The following is a 16,497-nucleotide window of genomic DNA, read 5'->3' as shown; positions in this document are numbered from 1 at the left end:
TTGAAATGTTTTTTTTAATTTGCTAATAAGTTTTTAGAGTTTCAGCTATGTAGCCATATAACAACATTCTCTCTAATTTCCTTTCCTAATACATATGACTGAAGAATGGCTAATTAGTTTATATCAATATTTTATCACGTTTTCCTAGTTAGAGAAATCAGCCTTGTATCTCTAGCAGGCTTACAAGATGATTTGTTCTGATTGACTTAGCCACATCTATGGTCAAGTTCATTATTAAAAGTTGTGATGAATTGTTCCAAAAATGTAAGATTGTTGATGAAAAGCACACACAGTATTTCTACTTTGGTGTCGCTTCCACTGTATACTGTTTTCATTCGCAGCAGAGAAAGATGAAAACAATGGGCCAGAATTTTTTTCAAGCATTTGTTACTAGCAGTCAGTAAACAAGAGTTCTGATCAGAGAAATGCAGAGAATCATTTCAAGAGGAGATGGGAACCGGGTTTCATCAAATACAGAACACACAGTAAAACGATTAAAAATGAACATAATGCACACAGTTTCAGTGCTGTACACTTGTCATTAACACTAGAAAGTAACCTCTTCAGTACCATTCCAGAGGTGAAATTCATTATCTGGCCACTGGCTTTTACCCTGACCTACTCAGGCCCTTGGAATGCATCACCGTCATTCTGAGAGATGCACTTTTGAAGGAAATGAATAGGAAAGGATGCACGAACCGTTTAAAGACCAGAGTGAGAATATCATCAGCAGCAGACAAGTGTGATCACTCTGATGCTAAAAGATGAGCAGCACCAACAACTTTGCAATGAACAACTGAGAATGCAACCATCTTCATAGAAAGGAATTTAGTCAAATGTATGCTTTTAACAAACATATATGCTTTTAACAAATTGTTAACCAGAATTTAATTTCCACACAAGCTTTGTAAAAAACTGCAGTTATTTTATCTGAATGCTACATTATCTGAAAACACTCCTTTCAAAATAGATTGTTATATTGTACCTGCCTCTGTTTGCATAATCCTGTTTTAGAGATATGCAAAGCAATGAATAGAAGACCTGAATAAGGATTGAACTTCCTCTTGCATTGCAGGAACCAGTAAAGAAAAAGGCATCCCAATGAAGTCCTCTTACTCAGTCTGAGCAATACTGAAAGCTTATTCTTCCAACACCTACAACCAACAGGAGCTGCTCCGGAAATATAATTGCTCACACAAAAAAACCAACTATCCGGAGTAAACCATATATAATCCAAATATCAAGCATTTAATAATACATATAAAGTGCAGAAGTGCTTCAGTGCTAACAGTCAATGACATTAATCAATACAATTGTTAACATATCCAACTGGTGGAAAAGTAGAAAGACAGTTTCATATACTCTCCAGAATGTGCACAGGCATTCAGTCATACATAAAGGGAATTGTAAGTCTCAGTCTCTGCGGCTTATGCTTGCAGGAATCTGTGTTAAAGTCCACCTTAAACAAACATGCCAGAGTATAATGTCTTATAGTCTCTAGAATGCACACAAGCATTCAACAACGCTTTATCAGATGACAGTCTTTGTAGCATACGCCTACATAAGTCAACGTGCAACCCCACCATGTTGGTTAGCTCAGGACGGTCTGACGCCGTGAAGAAGTGAGTGGATGAAACGGGGAGAAGATTCTATGCTGGCAAAACCCGTAGGCGTGGCTTGACGTGGTTTGTCTTATTACAAAGTTACACGTTGATTTATGTAGGTGTATGCTACAAAGACTGTCATCTGATAAAGCGTTGTTGAATGCTTGTGTGCATTCTAGAGACTATAAGACATTATACTCTGGCATGTTTGTTTAAGGTGGACTTTAACACAGATTCCTGCAAGCATAAGCCGCAGAGACAGAGACTTACAATTCCCTTTATGTATGACTGAATGCCTGTGCACATTCTGGAGAGTATATGAAACTGTCTTTCTACTTTTCCACCAGTTGGATATGTTAACAATTGTATTGATTAATGTCATTGACTGTTAGCACTGAAGCACTTCTGCACTTTATATGTATTATTAAATGCTTGATATTTGGATTATATATGGTTTACTCCGGACAGTTGGGTTTTTTGTGTGAGCTATTCTTCCAACACAGAAGAATGCAAATAAGATGTGTCGCAGTAAATGTTGAACTGCCTAAACCAATATATTATGCTGGCAAAGGGATCTGAATGCCCTCCTGCCTGCAGCCCCTTCTTGTTTAAGCAGTGCAGACCAAATTGGAAACAACCAATGCTCAGGTCTGGTGGTTCCCCCTGCCCGTGTCATACAACTGGTCAAAAGGGAACGGGCAAAGCCACAGCAAGGAGTGTGAGTTGTCTGACTTTAGCCAATGCCCGGCACAGTTACCCAGAGGCCTTTTGCTCCTTCTCCATCTTCCACCCAGCACAATAGCTGCTACAGTGTATGGCTGAGAGACGAATTTAAGCAGTTCCATACTATTATTAGTTCGTTTGTGGGATGAGTCACAAATTCTCAGATTGATTTGTAGATGAAATCTGGTTGCCTATGGTAATGTTGTGATACAAACAGATGAATCTGTAGAACATCTGAAGTACGTCCAAGGCAATTGTGCTGTCCTAATGTAAGACACATTTGTACTGCCATGATGATGAACTCAATAAAATCAGCAGACTTCTAAAAGATAAAGCAATTGAAAAAGAAGATGGATAGACAGAGGATATATGGAACATTATCATGCATACCTCTGTGTGTGATGTATGATAACAAACTTGTTTTTCATACGTAGTACTCTGGCAGCCTAAAAACACAACAGAGAACTTCTCCAAGTCAAAAAGCTTTCCTGTCAGTCACTTAGAGGAGACTCACCAGAAGCAACCAGAAACATTTACAGCCTATCCCAAGCCCTATGGGCATGCACACTGCTGATGCCACCATGGTATATAGCTTGTGCCAAATATTTTGCCAATAACAGCAATGCCTGGAATAGCTGATAGTCACCCAGACATGTGGTTGCACTTCCTGTTTCTCCTACTTGCATGTGAGGATTACATCAGCATGACATCACACCAATACCGTGGTGACATTCTGTCAGCATATCTCCAGCGGGTGGGGCTCTCTACACTTTCCTCTACGACAGACTCTACTATCAATTCCTGAGAGAGGAAGAGATATAATGACACAGTCGCTGTTACAGGGGAGAGATGTTTGTAGCAAGGGATTCCACAACCCTGGATGGTGTAGGATGCATTGTGCTGGTATACTCAGTTGAAGGATTAGAGGGGCAGGGGTTCATATTTGTACCCCAATCTTGTGAGTGGCAGTGGAGTAGGTGGGCAATTGCTGATGGCTACAGGGGTGGTGGTCTTAGGCAGCAAACCTTGCTAAACTGTCAAGAGTGCACAACAGTCGGAGCACAACAGTGTTCGCAATCCGCTACTTGTTTCTCATATTTTGTTCTGCAAAGTGCACTTTCTCTAGTGTGTTACCCCCCTCCCCCAATGGTTGTGTTTCCTAAATGGGCACAACATGAAGGAAAAGATGTGGCTCCAGGCTAAATGCCCTATCTTGAGATATTGGTGACTTAGCTGGGATTTGTATAGTTCTTGGAAGAGCTGTACTAGCTGTAGGCTTTAGTGACTGCTCCATGGTTGGGTAGGCATAAGATTAGCATTAGTAGACATTTGTGTGTTGGGAGCAGGTCTCTGTTTTTCACCTCCACTTTGTTCTTTGTGTTTGTACTTAATGCCAGTGCTAGAGGCAGTGGCTGGACTGATAGAGCACTGTTTTTCCAGTTCTGTAGTTGTCGTCCTAAAGCACTGTTTACTGGGAGTGTTTGCTGCTTGATTGATTTGCTTTTCATACTTTCAGTCACAGTGAGAAAGGTGGGCTATAAATAGATGATGATAACTAAGTTCCAATTCCACCCTCACCAGCACCACCCATTTCTAGTGCTTATGCCAGCACACCTATATTGGCATCAAGTTTACACCATCAGGGCATTGGTAGGGCACTACTGGCATATGTCCAAGTTATCTGCCTTGAGTCTCAGTGAGAAAGGTGGACTATAAACGACAAACAAAAATAGATAAATAAAATAAATATGAACATTAGACTTAGTTGTTCTCCCGAATGTTCAGCTACTGGCTTTAGGTTGCACCCTTACAACTCTTTGCATTTTGGCTTTACCCTTTATGGAACAAGTCCTTTGTGTTTATATTTATTAAACCTGTTTATACAGCACTTGCATGTAAAAAAACTCTTCAAAGTGTTTTATGATTAACAAAATCACAACAACAAATCAATAAAATAGCATTAAGAAAATAAGACCTTAATACAAAACAGCGGCAAGAGTAAATCTTAACAACAATAGTAGAAAAACAGCCATTGATGCAATAACAGCGCTAGGTTTCATTGTATGAATGCATATGACTGATCTCAAAGGCTGGTCAGCTCAGGCTTCAGACCCTGGCAGCTCCTAATTCTTCCTCCCCCCCCAATCCCACTTCACAAAAATTAGTCCCTGGTAGGGACTTGTTCCAGCAAACAGCATTCTGCTTTTGGCTATCTGCACACAGAAAATGTCCTTCAAAATATCTTTGTGGATCAGAGAATGGGTAGAGGGAGCTTCACAAACACTATAAGGATATTTTGTGCCTCACTTTGTGCTTTTGAGTTGGTATGGTGACAGACAAATTAATTGATCTGATCAATTTACTGAACAAGCATTTTACATTAAGAACAGTATTTTTGCCATTTTTTCCAACTCCCCAAATTCAAGCCTCATCTCCAATACTGACTCCTACTGAAAAGCATTTGAAATAGTTACCATACAGATGATTTAAAATCCTTGTGAATTTTTCAAAGGATTCATAATTTGCAAATAGAAATCTGTTTTCAGGAAAGCATGAGTGCGGAACACATGACTGATTTTAGCTCTCTGTTCACGTGTGTCAACACATACGGTGTATCGTGTCAGGATTATTCAGCCATCCGGAAATGACTGGTTTCAACCTGCGATGGTGTAGATGATCACTGAACTTACATGAGGTTGGCATAATTAATATGGTGTCGAAATTTAAGGACTCTTGTCCTTGAACTCTGTAGCTTGGTGTCCTTCCTTTTTAAGTCATGAAAAATGGAAAAGCTGAATATATTATTTATTATCATGGGGGAAAAGTGTTACACACCGTAATTCTTACTCCCGAGTATTGGCTAGGCTTGCATGTCTCTGCAAAATGTTCCAAGCGTGAAAAAGGATTGCAACATTCGCCCCAGTTAGAGGCACAGGGCATCCGCCCCCTCCCCCTTTCCAGTTTGTTCTATGATACATTGCCCTAGCCTAAACAGGGAAAACACCTAGCAAGAGGTCGCACAGACCCCCTTGCTGCACCAGCCCCCGCCCTTACTGCACTTAGACGAAAGTAGACTAGAAATGACGTGACTGCGCTCGTGCATGCCCGCCCTTGACTTATCGAATCGCGTTTGTCACGTGGCTGCAGGCAAGGCCGGCCGGGCTTTGTTTTGTCTCCTCCTTCAGAGAGAGGGGGTGGGATAGAAAGGATGTTTGTCACGTGACTGTATGCAGGCCTTGTTTTGCTTCTGCGCTGCGGTTCTCCCGTCTAGGAATAAGGGAAAGAGAGCCACGGCGCAGCCGCAGGAAAAAGGTAGGCTTGAAAGAAGGGAGGGGCTGGCGGGAGCGCGGTCCCCCTCCCCTCCAATCAGGGGTCGGTGTCTCGTTCTCTCTGCGGAGAGTCGCGCGAGCCTTCCCCTCCCCTCCCCAACTTCGTGTGGGGGCGAGGCGTCCTCTTACGGTCTCTTCGAGGCTCGTGTCGCGGAGCCCCCGGGTGGGCGGGGCCGACACCCTTTTTCCTCACAGTCTGAGGGGTAAAAGATGGTCTCGGTTTGAATCGTTGTTGGCCCCTCTGCTCCCTCGATCGGCCGGTCCCTCGTGACTAGCTGGCCAAGGGGTATGAGAGGGCAACGGCTGCCCTTCGGGAATGATGGTGTTCAATTCGTTACACTTTGGCCCAGTGTGCTGCTGTAATAACAATAATGAACAATTATATGCCTCTGTACCTCTTTTGTAGGTAGATGACTGTGGTAAACAAGGTCAGTGTTATTAAGAGACCACGAAGTGTCAAAGCCTCCCCCCCCCTCCCGCCAGTTCCCGAAAGGGGTTTTAAAGTCAGAAGGAAACGACGTTAGGAAAAGTGGTTTAACATATAATGTGGGAAAACAGTTGACAAGAGAGCATGGAAACCTCAAGTCCTGCAGTTTCCCTTCTGCTCTAACGGTCTCTCATATCTAGCCTCATGAAAAGTTAGAAATTTGAAACTTCCACACTGCCTTGTTTCATTTGGCTGGTGCAAATAAAAGGTACCAATGGGTTTCCCCACCCCTGCCATTCTTCAAACTGTAAAACGGAGTTGTTCAGAAGAACTGTGATATGAGAGACTGTACTACAACAGAATGATCAAGATGGGTAGCCATATTAGGCTGTCTGTAGCATTAGAAAAGAGCAAGAGCCCAGTAACACCTGTAAGCCTAACAAAATTTGTGGTAGGGTATTAGCTTTTGTGAGCCACAGGCACAGCTCAGTTCTTCAGATACAGCTAGAATGGACTCACATTCTAGCTGTATCTGAAGAAGTGAGCTGTGGCTCACGAAAGCTCATACCCTACCACAAATGTTGTTAGTCTTACAGGTGTTACTGGGCTCTTGCTCTTTTCTAATGCTTCAACAGAATGGCTTAGGAAGATGCTTTAGGGAAAAGGACTCAGGAACTGTCCGAAAGTATCATCTGTTGCGCGTATTATTCTGTTGTCATTGTATTATTTTCTGCAATGTATCTGAACTTTATCATGTTTAATGTGCTATGCTTTTTCAGATTTCTGTAACCCTAGTTCCAATACATTGCTTAGATGTTTCATATTCATTCTATTATGCTGTGTAATCCAGTTTAAGTCTGAATGAGAAAGGCAGGCTATAAATATAGTTAGTAACTAAATAAAACTACCTTTCCAGTACAGATACCTCCCTCTCCTTGCACACACTAGTGCCCTGTTATCAAAAGAATTACATACTTTTGCTTACTGGTGTGGGTATCTGCAAATTCCTCCTGTTGTGTAAACTCGAGTTGTCTGCTTAGGAAAAATGAAACATACCCTCCACTTGACCTTTTTCTTTATCAGGATCAGTTCCTGTTTTTTCTTGCCAGCTCCTAGTAAACTGCTTCTTTTGTCACCATTTTTACCTTCCACGAATGTTTTGTTAACATTTTTGAGCTGTTACTCAAAATTCAGTTGCTTTTCTAGAGTCTTAAGAAGTTAAACTCTGTCATCGGGAATGGATTCATGTTCTGTAATGCATTTGCTGCAACATACTCTTATTAACATGAAAGTCTTATAAAGGTTTTTAGACTAATATTTTGGATACTAAAATTTATTTAGAAAATGTGTATGCTGCATCTCCAGACCAATCTGGACAAGGAAGATCTCATTTGACTCTCGAAAGCTTACACTCTGAAAATCTTGTTGGTCTCTAAGGTGCTACTGGACAAAAATCCTACTGTTCTACTGCAGACCAACACAGCTACCCATCTAACTATCTCCAGTCCTGCTCATTGTAGCTCACAGCAATAAAAATTAAGCAAGCAATTAAAAAAATTAATTAAACCATTCAAGTCAATACGATTCATTTTAAACTGTTTTAAAAAAGCAGGATCATTATATTTTTCTAGCATATCTTGAACCTTAAGAAACCCAACCCTCTTGACATTTAAAACTCGGCATTTAAAACTATATTGTTTCCTGTAGTCTTTGCTGAAGAGTAATTTATAAGTAGGATAATTATCCAGAAGATTTTAAAAGATTAATATACAAATGAAACCAGGGCATTCTTGTTGGGATTAATGGACAAACAGAACTTACTTATGGTATACTTTTTTGTAAGCATTTTGTAAGCAAGACTGTTATATGCTCCAAAATGGAAAGCACAATATTACCTACAATAGAGGAATGGCTGGAAAAGATGATGGAGAATGTCAAGATGGCCAAACTTACGTCTTTGATTAGGGAAAAGTCATTGGATAAATATATCGTTACCTGGAAACCCCTTATAGACTTTTTGCAGGAAAACAGAGAGAAATGAACTGATGGTTTGTGCTTCTGAAGATTAGGATGTGGAAAATAATGATTAGAGGGAAAGGAGAAGTAGTTATTTAGGGTAAATTTGGAGTTAAGCTATAATACCATTACAATATTGATTGTAAGGGTAAATTTGGAGCTAGGGTATAATATTAATACTTATATATATTTTCACGGGGAAAATTGGTACTTATTCCTAATTTGTTTTTTCTTTTAGATACGTGTTTTTTCTCATTCTTTTTTATTAATTTTATTTGCTTTAAAAATGTCAATAAAATATATTGAAAAAGAGGTGTTTATAAGTAGTCTTGCCAGCCTCCAGGAGCAGGGTGGTTTTTTTTGGGGGGGGGAGATTTTCCAGAATTACAACTGATCTCCAGATCACAGAGATCAGTCTGCTGGAGGAAACAGCAGCTTCAAAGGGTCAACTTTATGGCATCACATCCATGCTGAGCTCCCTCTCCTCCCCACCCCAAACTCTGCCCTCCCAGCCTTCACCTCAAGTCACCAGCAATTCCCCAAGGTGGAGTTGGCAACCTTATTTATAAGCATGGAGTATGCAAAAATAGCTTACCAATATTAGTTTAAATTATGACTATTTGTTTTTCATAGGATCTGGAGGAGTACCAATGATAATGCTTTCTAATTTGCAACATTAATACCCTATGCTGGGGGCGGGGGTGGGGGGAAGCAGGCGATGTCTAGATCTCCAGCTCTGTGCACATTAACCTGAGGTTAAGCCCCAATGAACCCAGTCAATCGCTCTTCTGACTAAATGGTCATAGAATAAAGCTATTAGAACGGTACCTTGATAATAATAATAATAACTACATTTATATACCGCTCTTCTAGACAGATTAGTGCCCCACCCAGAGTGGTAAATAAGTTAGTGTTATCATTATCCCCACAATACAGCTGGGGAGCTGGGGCTGAGAGGGGTGGTTTACCCAAGGCCATCTACTGAGCTCATGGCAGTAGTGGGATTTGAACCAGTAGAATGCTGATTTACACAGCCAAACCACAACCACTATGCTACAGCAGCTCACTTCTAGAAAATTAAGAACATTGCATGTTCTTACAGCCCTGATCTGGATAGCCCAGGTGAGCCTGATCTTGTCAGTTCTCAGAAGCTAAGCAGTGTTGGCCTTGGTTAGTAACTGGCTGGGAGACCTCCAGCAAAGACCACGGCTACACAGAGACAGGCAATACAAAACAGTTCTGATAGTATCTTGCCATGAAAACCTCACCAGGGGTTGACATAAGTCAGCTATGACTTGAGGATACCCCCCCCCCCACACACACACACATGTTCCTACAATCATATATACAACTATTTGGAACTGAAACTGCATTTCATGTAACTTTATCCAATATCTTTGTGCTTCCTTGCATGTCTTCCACATGTGATAAAATGTTGCATCCATATTTCAGTTCCAACACTGTGCCATGTGCACTATAGTCTTTACCAATTCTCATGATATCTTTGAGTGTAGTATACCATCTAAAGAATATTTTATATTCATTCTCTCTCAGCAATTGGCAAACTGTAAATTTACAATATTTTGTTCCTTGATGCTTATGATATAATGAATTTATCTCTAGTGAAAGTTTGGATATCAAGGTAGAAAAGCTACACTGTACTAAATATTTTAGAAGAAAACCATTATTTCCCCCCACCTATTCTATATTTATATGCTTATGTTTTTATATTTATATTAATCTAAATACTCTTAAATATAGCATGAATATTTTACCTTTACTTAAAACACGTGACATTAAATATGTTAAGCTTTTTAAAATACTGCTAAAAGGTTTAATCTATTTTCCAATGTCTATATTTGGAGAAAATAATTTAGGCTGGGATTTATCACAGACATGAGAGTCAAAATCTTTTTTAAAAGGAAGGTTTGGACTTTCAGAATTTTAAAACAAGATTTAGTGATGAGAGAAGGAGAGACAGAGCGAACTCTATATCCTGGCTATGGCATATTGTTATCATCTTGTTCATACTGCTGTTTGAAATGTCACTGTCTTGTTCTAGTAGAAGTTAGAGGCAATATTTATGTACAGTTTCTTAAAGGCCAGATAGATTTAGTTTGAGAATAGATAAGCTTTTTAACTACTGTAGAATTGATAATAAAGCAAAACTGGCTATTATTTAAGCAACACACAGACTGGACTCAAGACTTTTCTGAACTATTATAACATTGCTCTTTGTTTGTTGCAGATAACCTTATGAAATGGTGAAATTAATTTGTACTTTAGCAGATCACAGTGATGATGTCAACTACTGTGCCTTCTCCTCTTCCTTCTTGGCTACGTGTTCCTTGGACAAAACTATCCGTCTGTATTCTTTAAGTAATTTTGAAGAGCTTCCTTACTCGCCATTAAAAGGCCACACTTATGCTGTCCACTGCTGCTGCTTTTCTCCTTCAGGACACATTTTAGCTTCTTGTTCTACAGACGGCAACACAGTTCTATGGAATACTCAAAATGGACTGAAACTAGCAGTTCTTGAGCATCCCTGTAGGAACCCTGTAAGAATTTGTAGATTTTCCCCAGATTCCATGTACTTGGTTTCAGGAGCAGCTGATGGCAGTGTAATTCTATGGAATGTTCAGTCTTTGAAAGTGCACCGGTGAGTATCTTCTTGGCTTCCTATAGCTGGAATGATTACAGTCTTGAAGTTGGGCTGTGCCTGGCAAACAGCAGGAGCTTTGGGGGCAGAGACATGGGGGGCACTGGTGGTGCACGTGCCATGACATCTCTTCCAGGAGAAACTGAAAGCGATGTCACATCACTCTAGCAATTACTGGAAACTCTATGGTAGATGCGCTGTTGGCATTCTTTTCTCCCACCACTGCTCAAGAGTTTCAGCAGGAAAGAAGGGTTGCTGGCAACCCTACTTGAAAGTGATTAGCTCCACTTCATCTTTACCTGGTGTTTGTAACAGTGGAAGGAGTATTACACTTTTACATTAGTAACGGTGTAGTAACCTTTATGAACATAGGAAGCTGTCGTCTACCTCAGTGGTGTCTAACTCTAACTGGAAGCAACTATCCAGGGACATAGGCAGAGAAAGGCCTTTCATAATACTTGTTACCAAAGATCTGTTTAAAAGAAGATACCAGAGACTTGGATAGGCTCGCCAGTTGCCTGCTTATGGCTGGAAACCCTTGACAATTAAATCCTCTGTCTGCCAATCCTTAGCTGATAGGCAGGAAGAAGCAGGCTGGCAAAATTGGAAGGGTGCACAATCCTTGCCTCTGTGTGATGAAATCACTTCCGGCGTGATCTGGAAGCTATGGCATCACACCAGGCTTGATTTTTTAGCACTTGGCCAAAGGCATAGCATTTTTGGACAAAAATAATATTATTATAATAATAACATTTGATTTATATACCACCCTTCAGGACAACTTAATGCCCACTCAGAGCAGTTTACAAAATGCTGGTTTTGACTGAATGCTAAAGAATCTGCCCTGGCACCGTTACAGATCCTTGGAGTAGAGTTCAACAGATTTAATTTGTTTATAAAACCACAGGAAGAAAATATTTTCTCACATACATGGCATCACGTAGAGCTGTTCTTATAATAAACAAGGGGGAAGAACCAGCCACGGACCTTATAAAACATTACTTGATAGAAACTCTCCATTTTTTAATAGTAAATTCCAGCATTTAATCTCTTGAGTTCATTATTGAAGAAAGGCAGTCTTTTCAGATCATGCAGTTTGTTTATTTAGGAAAATTGTATGCAGCTTCTTCAAAGTCTTGCTTGATTATATTTATGTATATATATATTCTGCCTTTCTCACTGAGACTCAAGGCGAATTACATAGTGTGAAATTAGTACAATCAGTGGCAAGGACAAGGGCAGGCATTTCTGTACAGTGTCAAGAACATTTCCATAAATAATGTCATAGGGTAAATGAATACAAGTTTACAAAGACATAGTATTAGTAAGGATCCAGTATGGGGTTGAATTGCTGAAATGGAACTTAATCAATTTTAGGACTTACGTTAAACAACATGAAGCACAGGTAGTTTATAGGAGTACATATTGAAAGCAACAGATAATATGTAAGGCAACATAATGGTGAAAACTATGGTTCCTAAGTTAACTCATTAGCAAAACATCTGGGACCCCTTTCCTACAGTACTGCCCTCTGAGCTGAGAAAAAGACCTTTTTGAATAATTCAGCTTTGCATTGTTTGCAGAAAGCCAGGTGGGTGGGGGCTCTCCTGACCTCCTCAGGCAGGCCGTTCTGCAGCCTGTGCTTGATATTTCACAGTTACTTATTTATGTCTTCTATGTAGTGTCAGATGCCAACACATTTTCCCTAAATTACAGATCTTTTTAATATTCTAGAGTTGTCATAATGTGAAAATATTTTAGTTATAACCTTTTCAGGATACTGAACTTCCACAGTTCAGATTCTTTTATTCTTGTCTTTCAGATCTGGCAGTGTTAAAGATGGTTCTTTAGTAGCCTGTGCATTTGCTCCTAATGGAAACTTCTTTGTGACAGGATCATCATGTGGAGATTTAACTGTTTGGGATGACAAAATGAGGTGCTTGTATAATGAGAAAGCTCATGATCTTGGAGTCACCTGCTGTGACTTTTCTTCACAGCTTGTTTCAGGTTAGTTAACTTACTATTTAAATCATTCCTTTTAATTTTTTTCCTCTTCTATATCTTATTCATAGCCTTTTGCCATCAGCGCTTGTGGCAGGTGAACAGAAGCAGACTGTTCCCGATGTTTCAGTTGCCCTTGTCCTGAATGTGATTGCGGGGAAAGTGTCTAGGAAGGTACCTGGATGATTGACGTATCTGTAAAACAAAGCTGTTAATACTCTGAGTGAAGGAAGCCCAAGTTACATGATAAGGAGAATTATGTTAAGAAGTATGCCATCTTCACTCAGAATACAGTATGCAGTATGCAAATAAATATATATTCTTGATTTGTATGTTGTACTGAGTAATCAGTATTTGAGATTTATAGAACTTTGAATTCGGAGTGGGGAGAGGCTGGACAAGAACAATGGGTATCAAGGACCTAGTATATTTAGGGAAAGTAACTGGAAACCACAAGTGAAAGGCATGTATTGTTGCCAAATAAAGAAAATTTCATTAACCCCTGGAGTCTTTTGCAGATTAAAACCCAGGAAGTTTTAATCATATGAAGATTTATGAGGGCTAGACTTTTTTTAAAAAACGCTGTGAATGCAAAGGAATAGTGGCTATCCTATATAAACACTCAGTTGCCATGACAAAACATGAAATACACTGATGAATGAATTAGACAGACTATAAATAATGTAGGTAGGTAGGTAGTGCTGTCCTTAATCTTCTGTTTAAAGTTTGATGGTTGTGGATTTTCTGGGCTGTATAGCCGTGGTCTTGGCATTGTAGTTCCTGACGTTTTGCCAGCAGCTGTGACTGGCATCTTCAGAGGTGTGGCACCAAAAGACAGAGATCTCTCAGTGTCACAGTGTGGAAAAGATGTTGGCAGGTAATTTATATCTACTCAGGAAGGTGGGTTTGGGCTGAGTCATCCTGTAAGAGTTTCCCAGGGTGTGGAATGCTAATGGAGGGAGGCTTCACTGTATCCTGAGGAGGTTCTTTTGCATATGGATTGGTGCTTGATGTGCTAATCTTCTCTGCAGGGCTATTGTAGGATGTAGAGTATTTTGTTAGCCTGGTGTTTTGCAGGACTGGAAACCATGCTCCATTCATTCTTAAAGTCTCTTCATCCTAGGAATACTCTACATCCTAAAATAGCCCTGCAGAGAAGATATAACCCAAGTTTCTGTAGGGAAGTATAGAAAAAGCAAAAACAATACAAACACATTGTTAAAGGTAAATCAAGATTTGAATGGTTTTCTGTGAACCAAATCCTTATTTATAAATTAATCCCCAATTAGAATATGCTTTTGCATTAAGTATGAACTAAGGCATAGTTTGACATTACATCTGAACAGCAAATTATGAATCACACTTCCACTGTCAAACTATGTGTTGATACTGGTTTGGTTGCTCTCCAATTCCTCATTTGCTAGCTTGAATCTCGCAACAAACTGGTATGTGCTAAATAGGAAGTCACTATTGATCATGAATATGTGAATGGAGGAGGAAGCTGGAGGAGAGAGCAATTGCTGGGTGTGAGGATCCTCCCTCACTGGCACCCTCTCCTGACAGCCTGTTATCCTACCAGCTCTCCAGGCAGGTGTCCTCCTGCCTCAGATGGGCAGGGAAGGGGTTTCTACCACCTTGTTCCTTCTCCTGCCCTGGGAGTAGCAGCACACTCCAGCTGTCTCTCCCTGCAAAATCCTCCTCAGCCATCACAGGAACCTGAATGTAAAGGCTTCCCCTTGTCCCACCTCCCTGGCTCTGCCCCCAATCGCCACCCAGTCCCCCTGACTGGCCATGCTTCCAGCCGATCTGATAGGAGGGCTGGGTAGACTCTGCAGTCTCCTGGCCCCACCCACTCCATCCCTTCCTAGGGTGGGGCATTTGGTCTGCTCTCTGCCTGGCTCGCCCCTGCTGCTTCTGAACCCTCCCCAGTGGCTCCCTTGGCAGCTTTGGGCCTGTGCCTGCCTGGCTTGTGCTGATGGCAGTCTCCTGGGGGGCTGGATGGAGCCATCTGGACAACTGCAGGAGAAAGGTGAGTCTGCTGAGTGGCTGCAGGCTGTTCCCCAGAGTGGTGCCTGGGCGTCGGCTGCAACTGGCCTAAGGGTGAGAGAGGCCTGTAGGGGCTCCTGCAACTGAGGTACTGCCAGAGGCTGTGCTGCAGGGCCTAAAGGGGGTGCCTGCTGCTGCAGGGCTGGCGGTGAGGACAAAAGGCCGGCGTCTCCGGACACTGGGCTTCTGCTTCCCCCCCCCCCCCCAACTACCACTAACTGGCGAAAATATGTTCCTCCTTCTGTTATGAAAGACTGTTGTATGTCCCAGGACCTTGAATGCTTGAGGCTTCTACATCCCTGCTAGATGTAAGTGGATAGATCTGTATTTCTTTCCCCAGTAATCAGAATGCCTTCAGCTACATCAAGCAAAGTAGGTGGGCCTTCACTTACCTTATTATCAGATTGTTGAGGATTAGGTCTCTGGATACTTTGTATACATCCATCCTCCTACGCCTTTTGGAAGAAGCTAGAAGGTTGTACTTTTTTTTACATGGTGATAGAATGACAGCTTGCTCCGTCAGTATTAGGTCAGGCTGTCTAGTCCATGCTGAGCCAGGTCATAAGCAAATGCTTTCTACATAGAATGTTCCACCAGTTACAACAACTTTGAGGTGTAGTATAATTTGTAAATTACTTAACAGTGAGGCACCTTTCTTGGTAGAATACCATTCTAATTAGTTGACTTCATTCTATCGAAGGTGCAATCACTCTGTGCTAACCCCATCATTTGATGCCTCTTACATTCTCATAAAAGATTAATGATGATAAAGTCTTCAACTGTTTTGTGTGGGGATGAGTTGCAGGACCTGCTGGTAGCTCTCAGTGTCAGACTATAGAAAGAATTTCCTGTTTAATGGAAATCTATCTATAAAGCTTGTTTTCCCTTTTTAAAGTAAAACTCTTGGAACTGCCAATATTGGTGATGTCTCGGTTACTAATTTCATAACTACAGTGATCATCACTGTTAAAAAGACCCTTGTAGAAATAAGAAACCTATCTTTCAAGTCATGATTTAGAGTAAAATGAAAATAAAATGTGTTTTTAATTTTTTTTAGAATGGATTCAGTTATAGATCAGTCGAAATTTAACACATTTCCCCCAGGAAACGTATTTGTTAATTGTTTTAAAATACTATATGATATGATATAGCAAATCAGTCATGTGTTTCAGTAAGTAACTGATTTACTGATTTCTCTTATCAATTAAAATATGTTAATCTTCACTGCCTCTTTGTTCTTTCAGCGACAATCCTGTGGCAGATTTAAATTTTGTGTTGATACAGGATTCATGTTGCTCTTTCTGAGTCATCTTGGGGGTGGGGGAGCATGCATACAGTCATTTTAGTTTTCTTTGTTTGATTCTGACAGTGATGCACTCGTTATAGATGTTTTCTTCTCTTTTGGGAAAACTAGTAAAAGCTATTCTTTTTCCATCATGCCAATTACATCAAATCATCTCCTTTCCTTTAGTTGTTTACTAATTAGCTTCTCAGAATCAAATATTTTCCAGAAATAACTTGTTTCCCACCCACCCCCACTTCATAACAACTGTTTTGTGGTTAGCTTGCAAAACTGTTTAGTTTATTTTTGATCATTATTTTTAAAAACTCAACAGTAAAAAAAGGGTGGGTTGCATGTGAATTCCCACAAGAACCTGCTATAATAGGGCCAGTTACACACTGATTTAACTT

At 40.6% G+C, this 16,497-nt stretch overlaps 1 protein-coding gene across 2 annotated transcripts in view; it reads left to right on the top strand.

The window, feature by feature from the left end:
* The first annotated feature begins 5,535 nt into the window (after positions 1 to 5,535).
* The window catches only part of WDSUB1 (WD repeat, sterile alpha motif and U-box domain containing 1), a 36,448-nt gene continuing 25,486 nt past the window's right edge, over positions 5,536 to 16,497 (top strand). Inside the window, exons 1-3 of one of the 2 annotated variants that reach the window (XM_054970197.1) lie at positions 5,536 to 5,639; positions 10,348 to 10,758; positions 12,581 to 12,765. In XM_054970197.1, the coding sequence (XP_054826172.1) occupies positions 10,361 to 10,758; positions 12,581 to 12,765 (583 nt within the window). In that variant the 5' untranslated portion in view covers positions 5,536 to 5,639; positions 10,348 to 10,360. Of the gene's footprint in view, positions 5,640 to 10,347; positions 10,759 to 12,580; positions 12,766 to 16,497 lie in introns of those variants that run through there. The other variant, XM_054970198.1, reaches the window with a different exon arrangement.

Source organism: Eublepharis macularius, chromosome 2, assembly GCF_028583425.1.
Source record: "Eublepharis macularius isolate TG4126 chromosome 2, MPM_Emac_v1.0, whole genome shotgun sequence".
Taxonomy (NCBI): domain Eukaryota; kingdom Metazoa; phylum Chordata; class Lepidosauria; order Squamata; family Eublepharidae; genus Eublepharis; species Eublepharis macularius.
The sequence above is the reverse complement of the archived record's forward strand: the minus strand, read 5'-3'. Positions and strand labels throughout refer to the sequence as shown.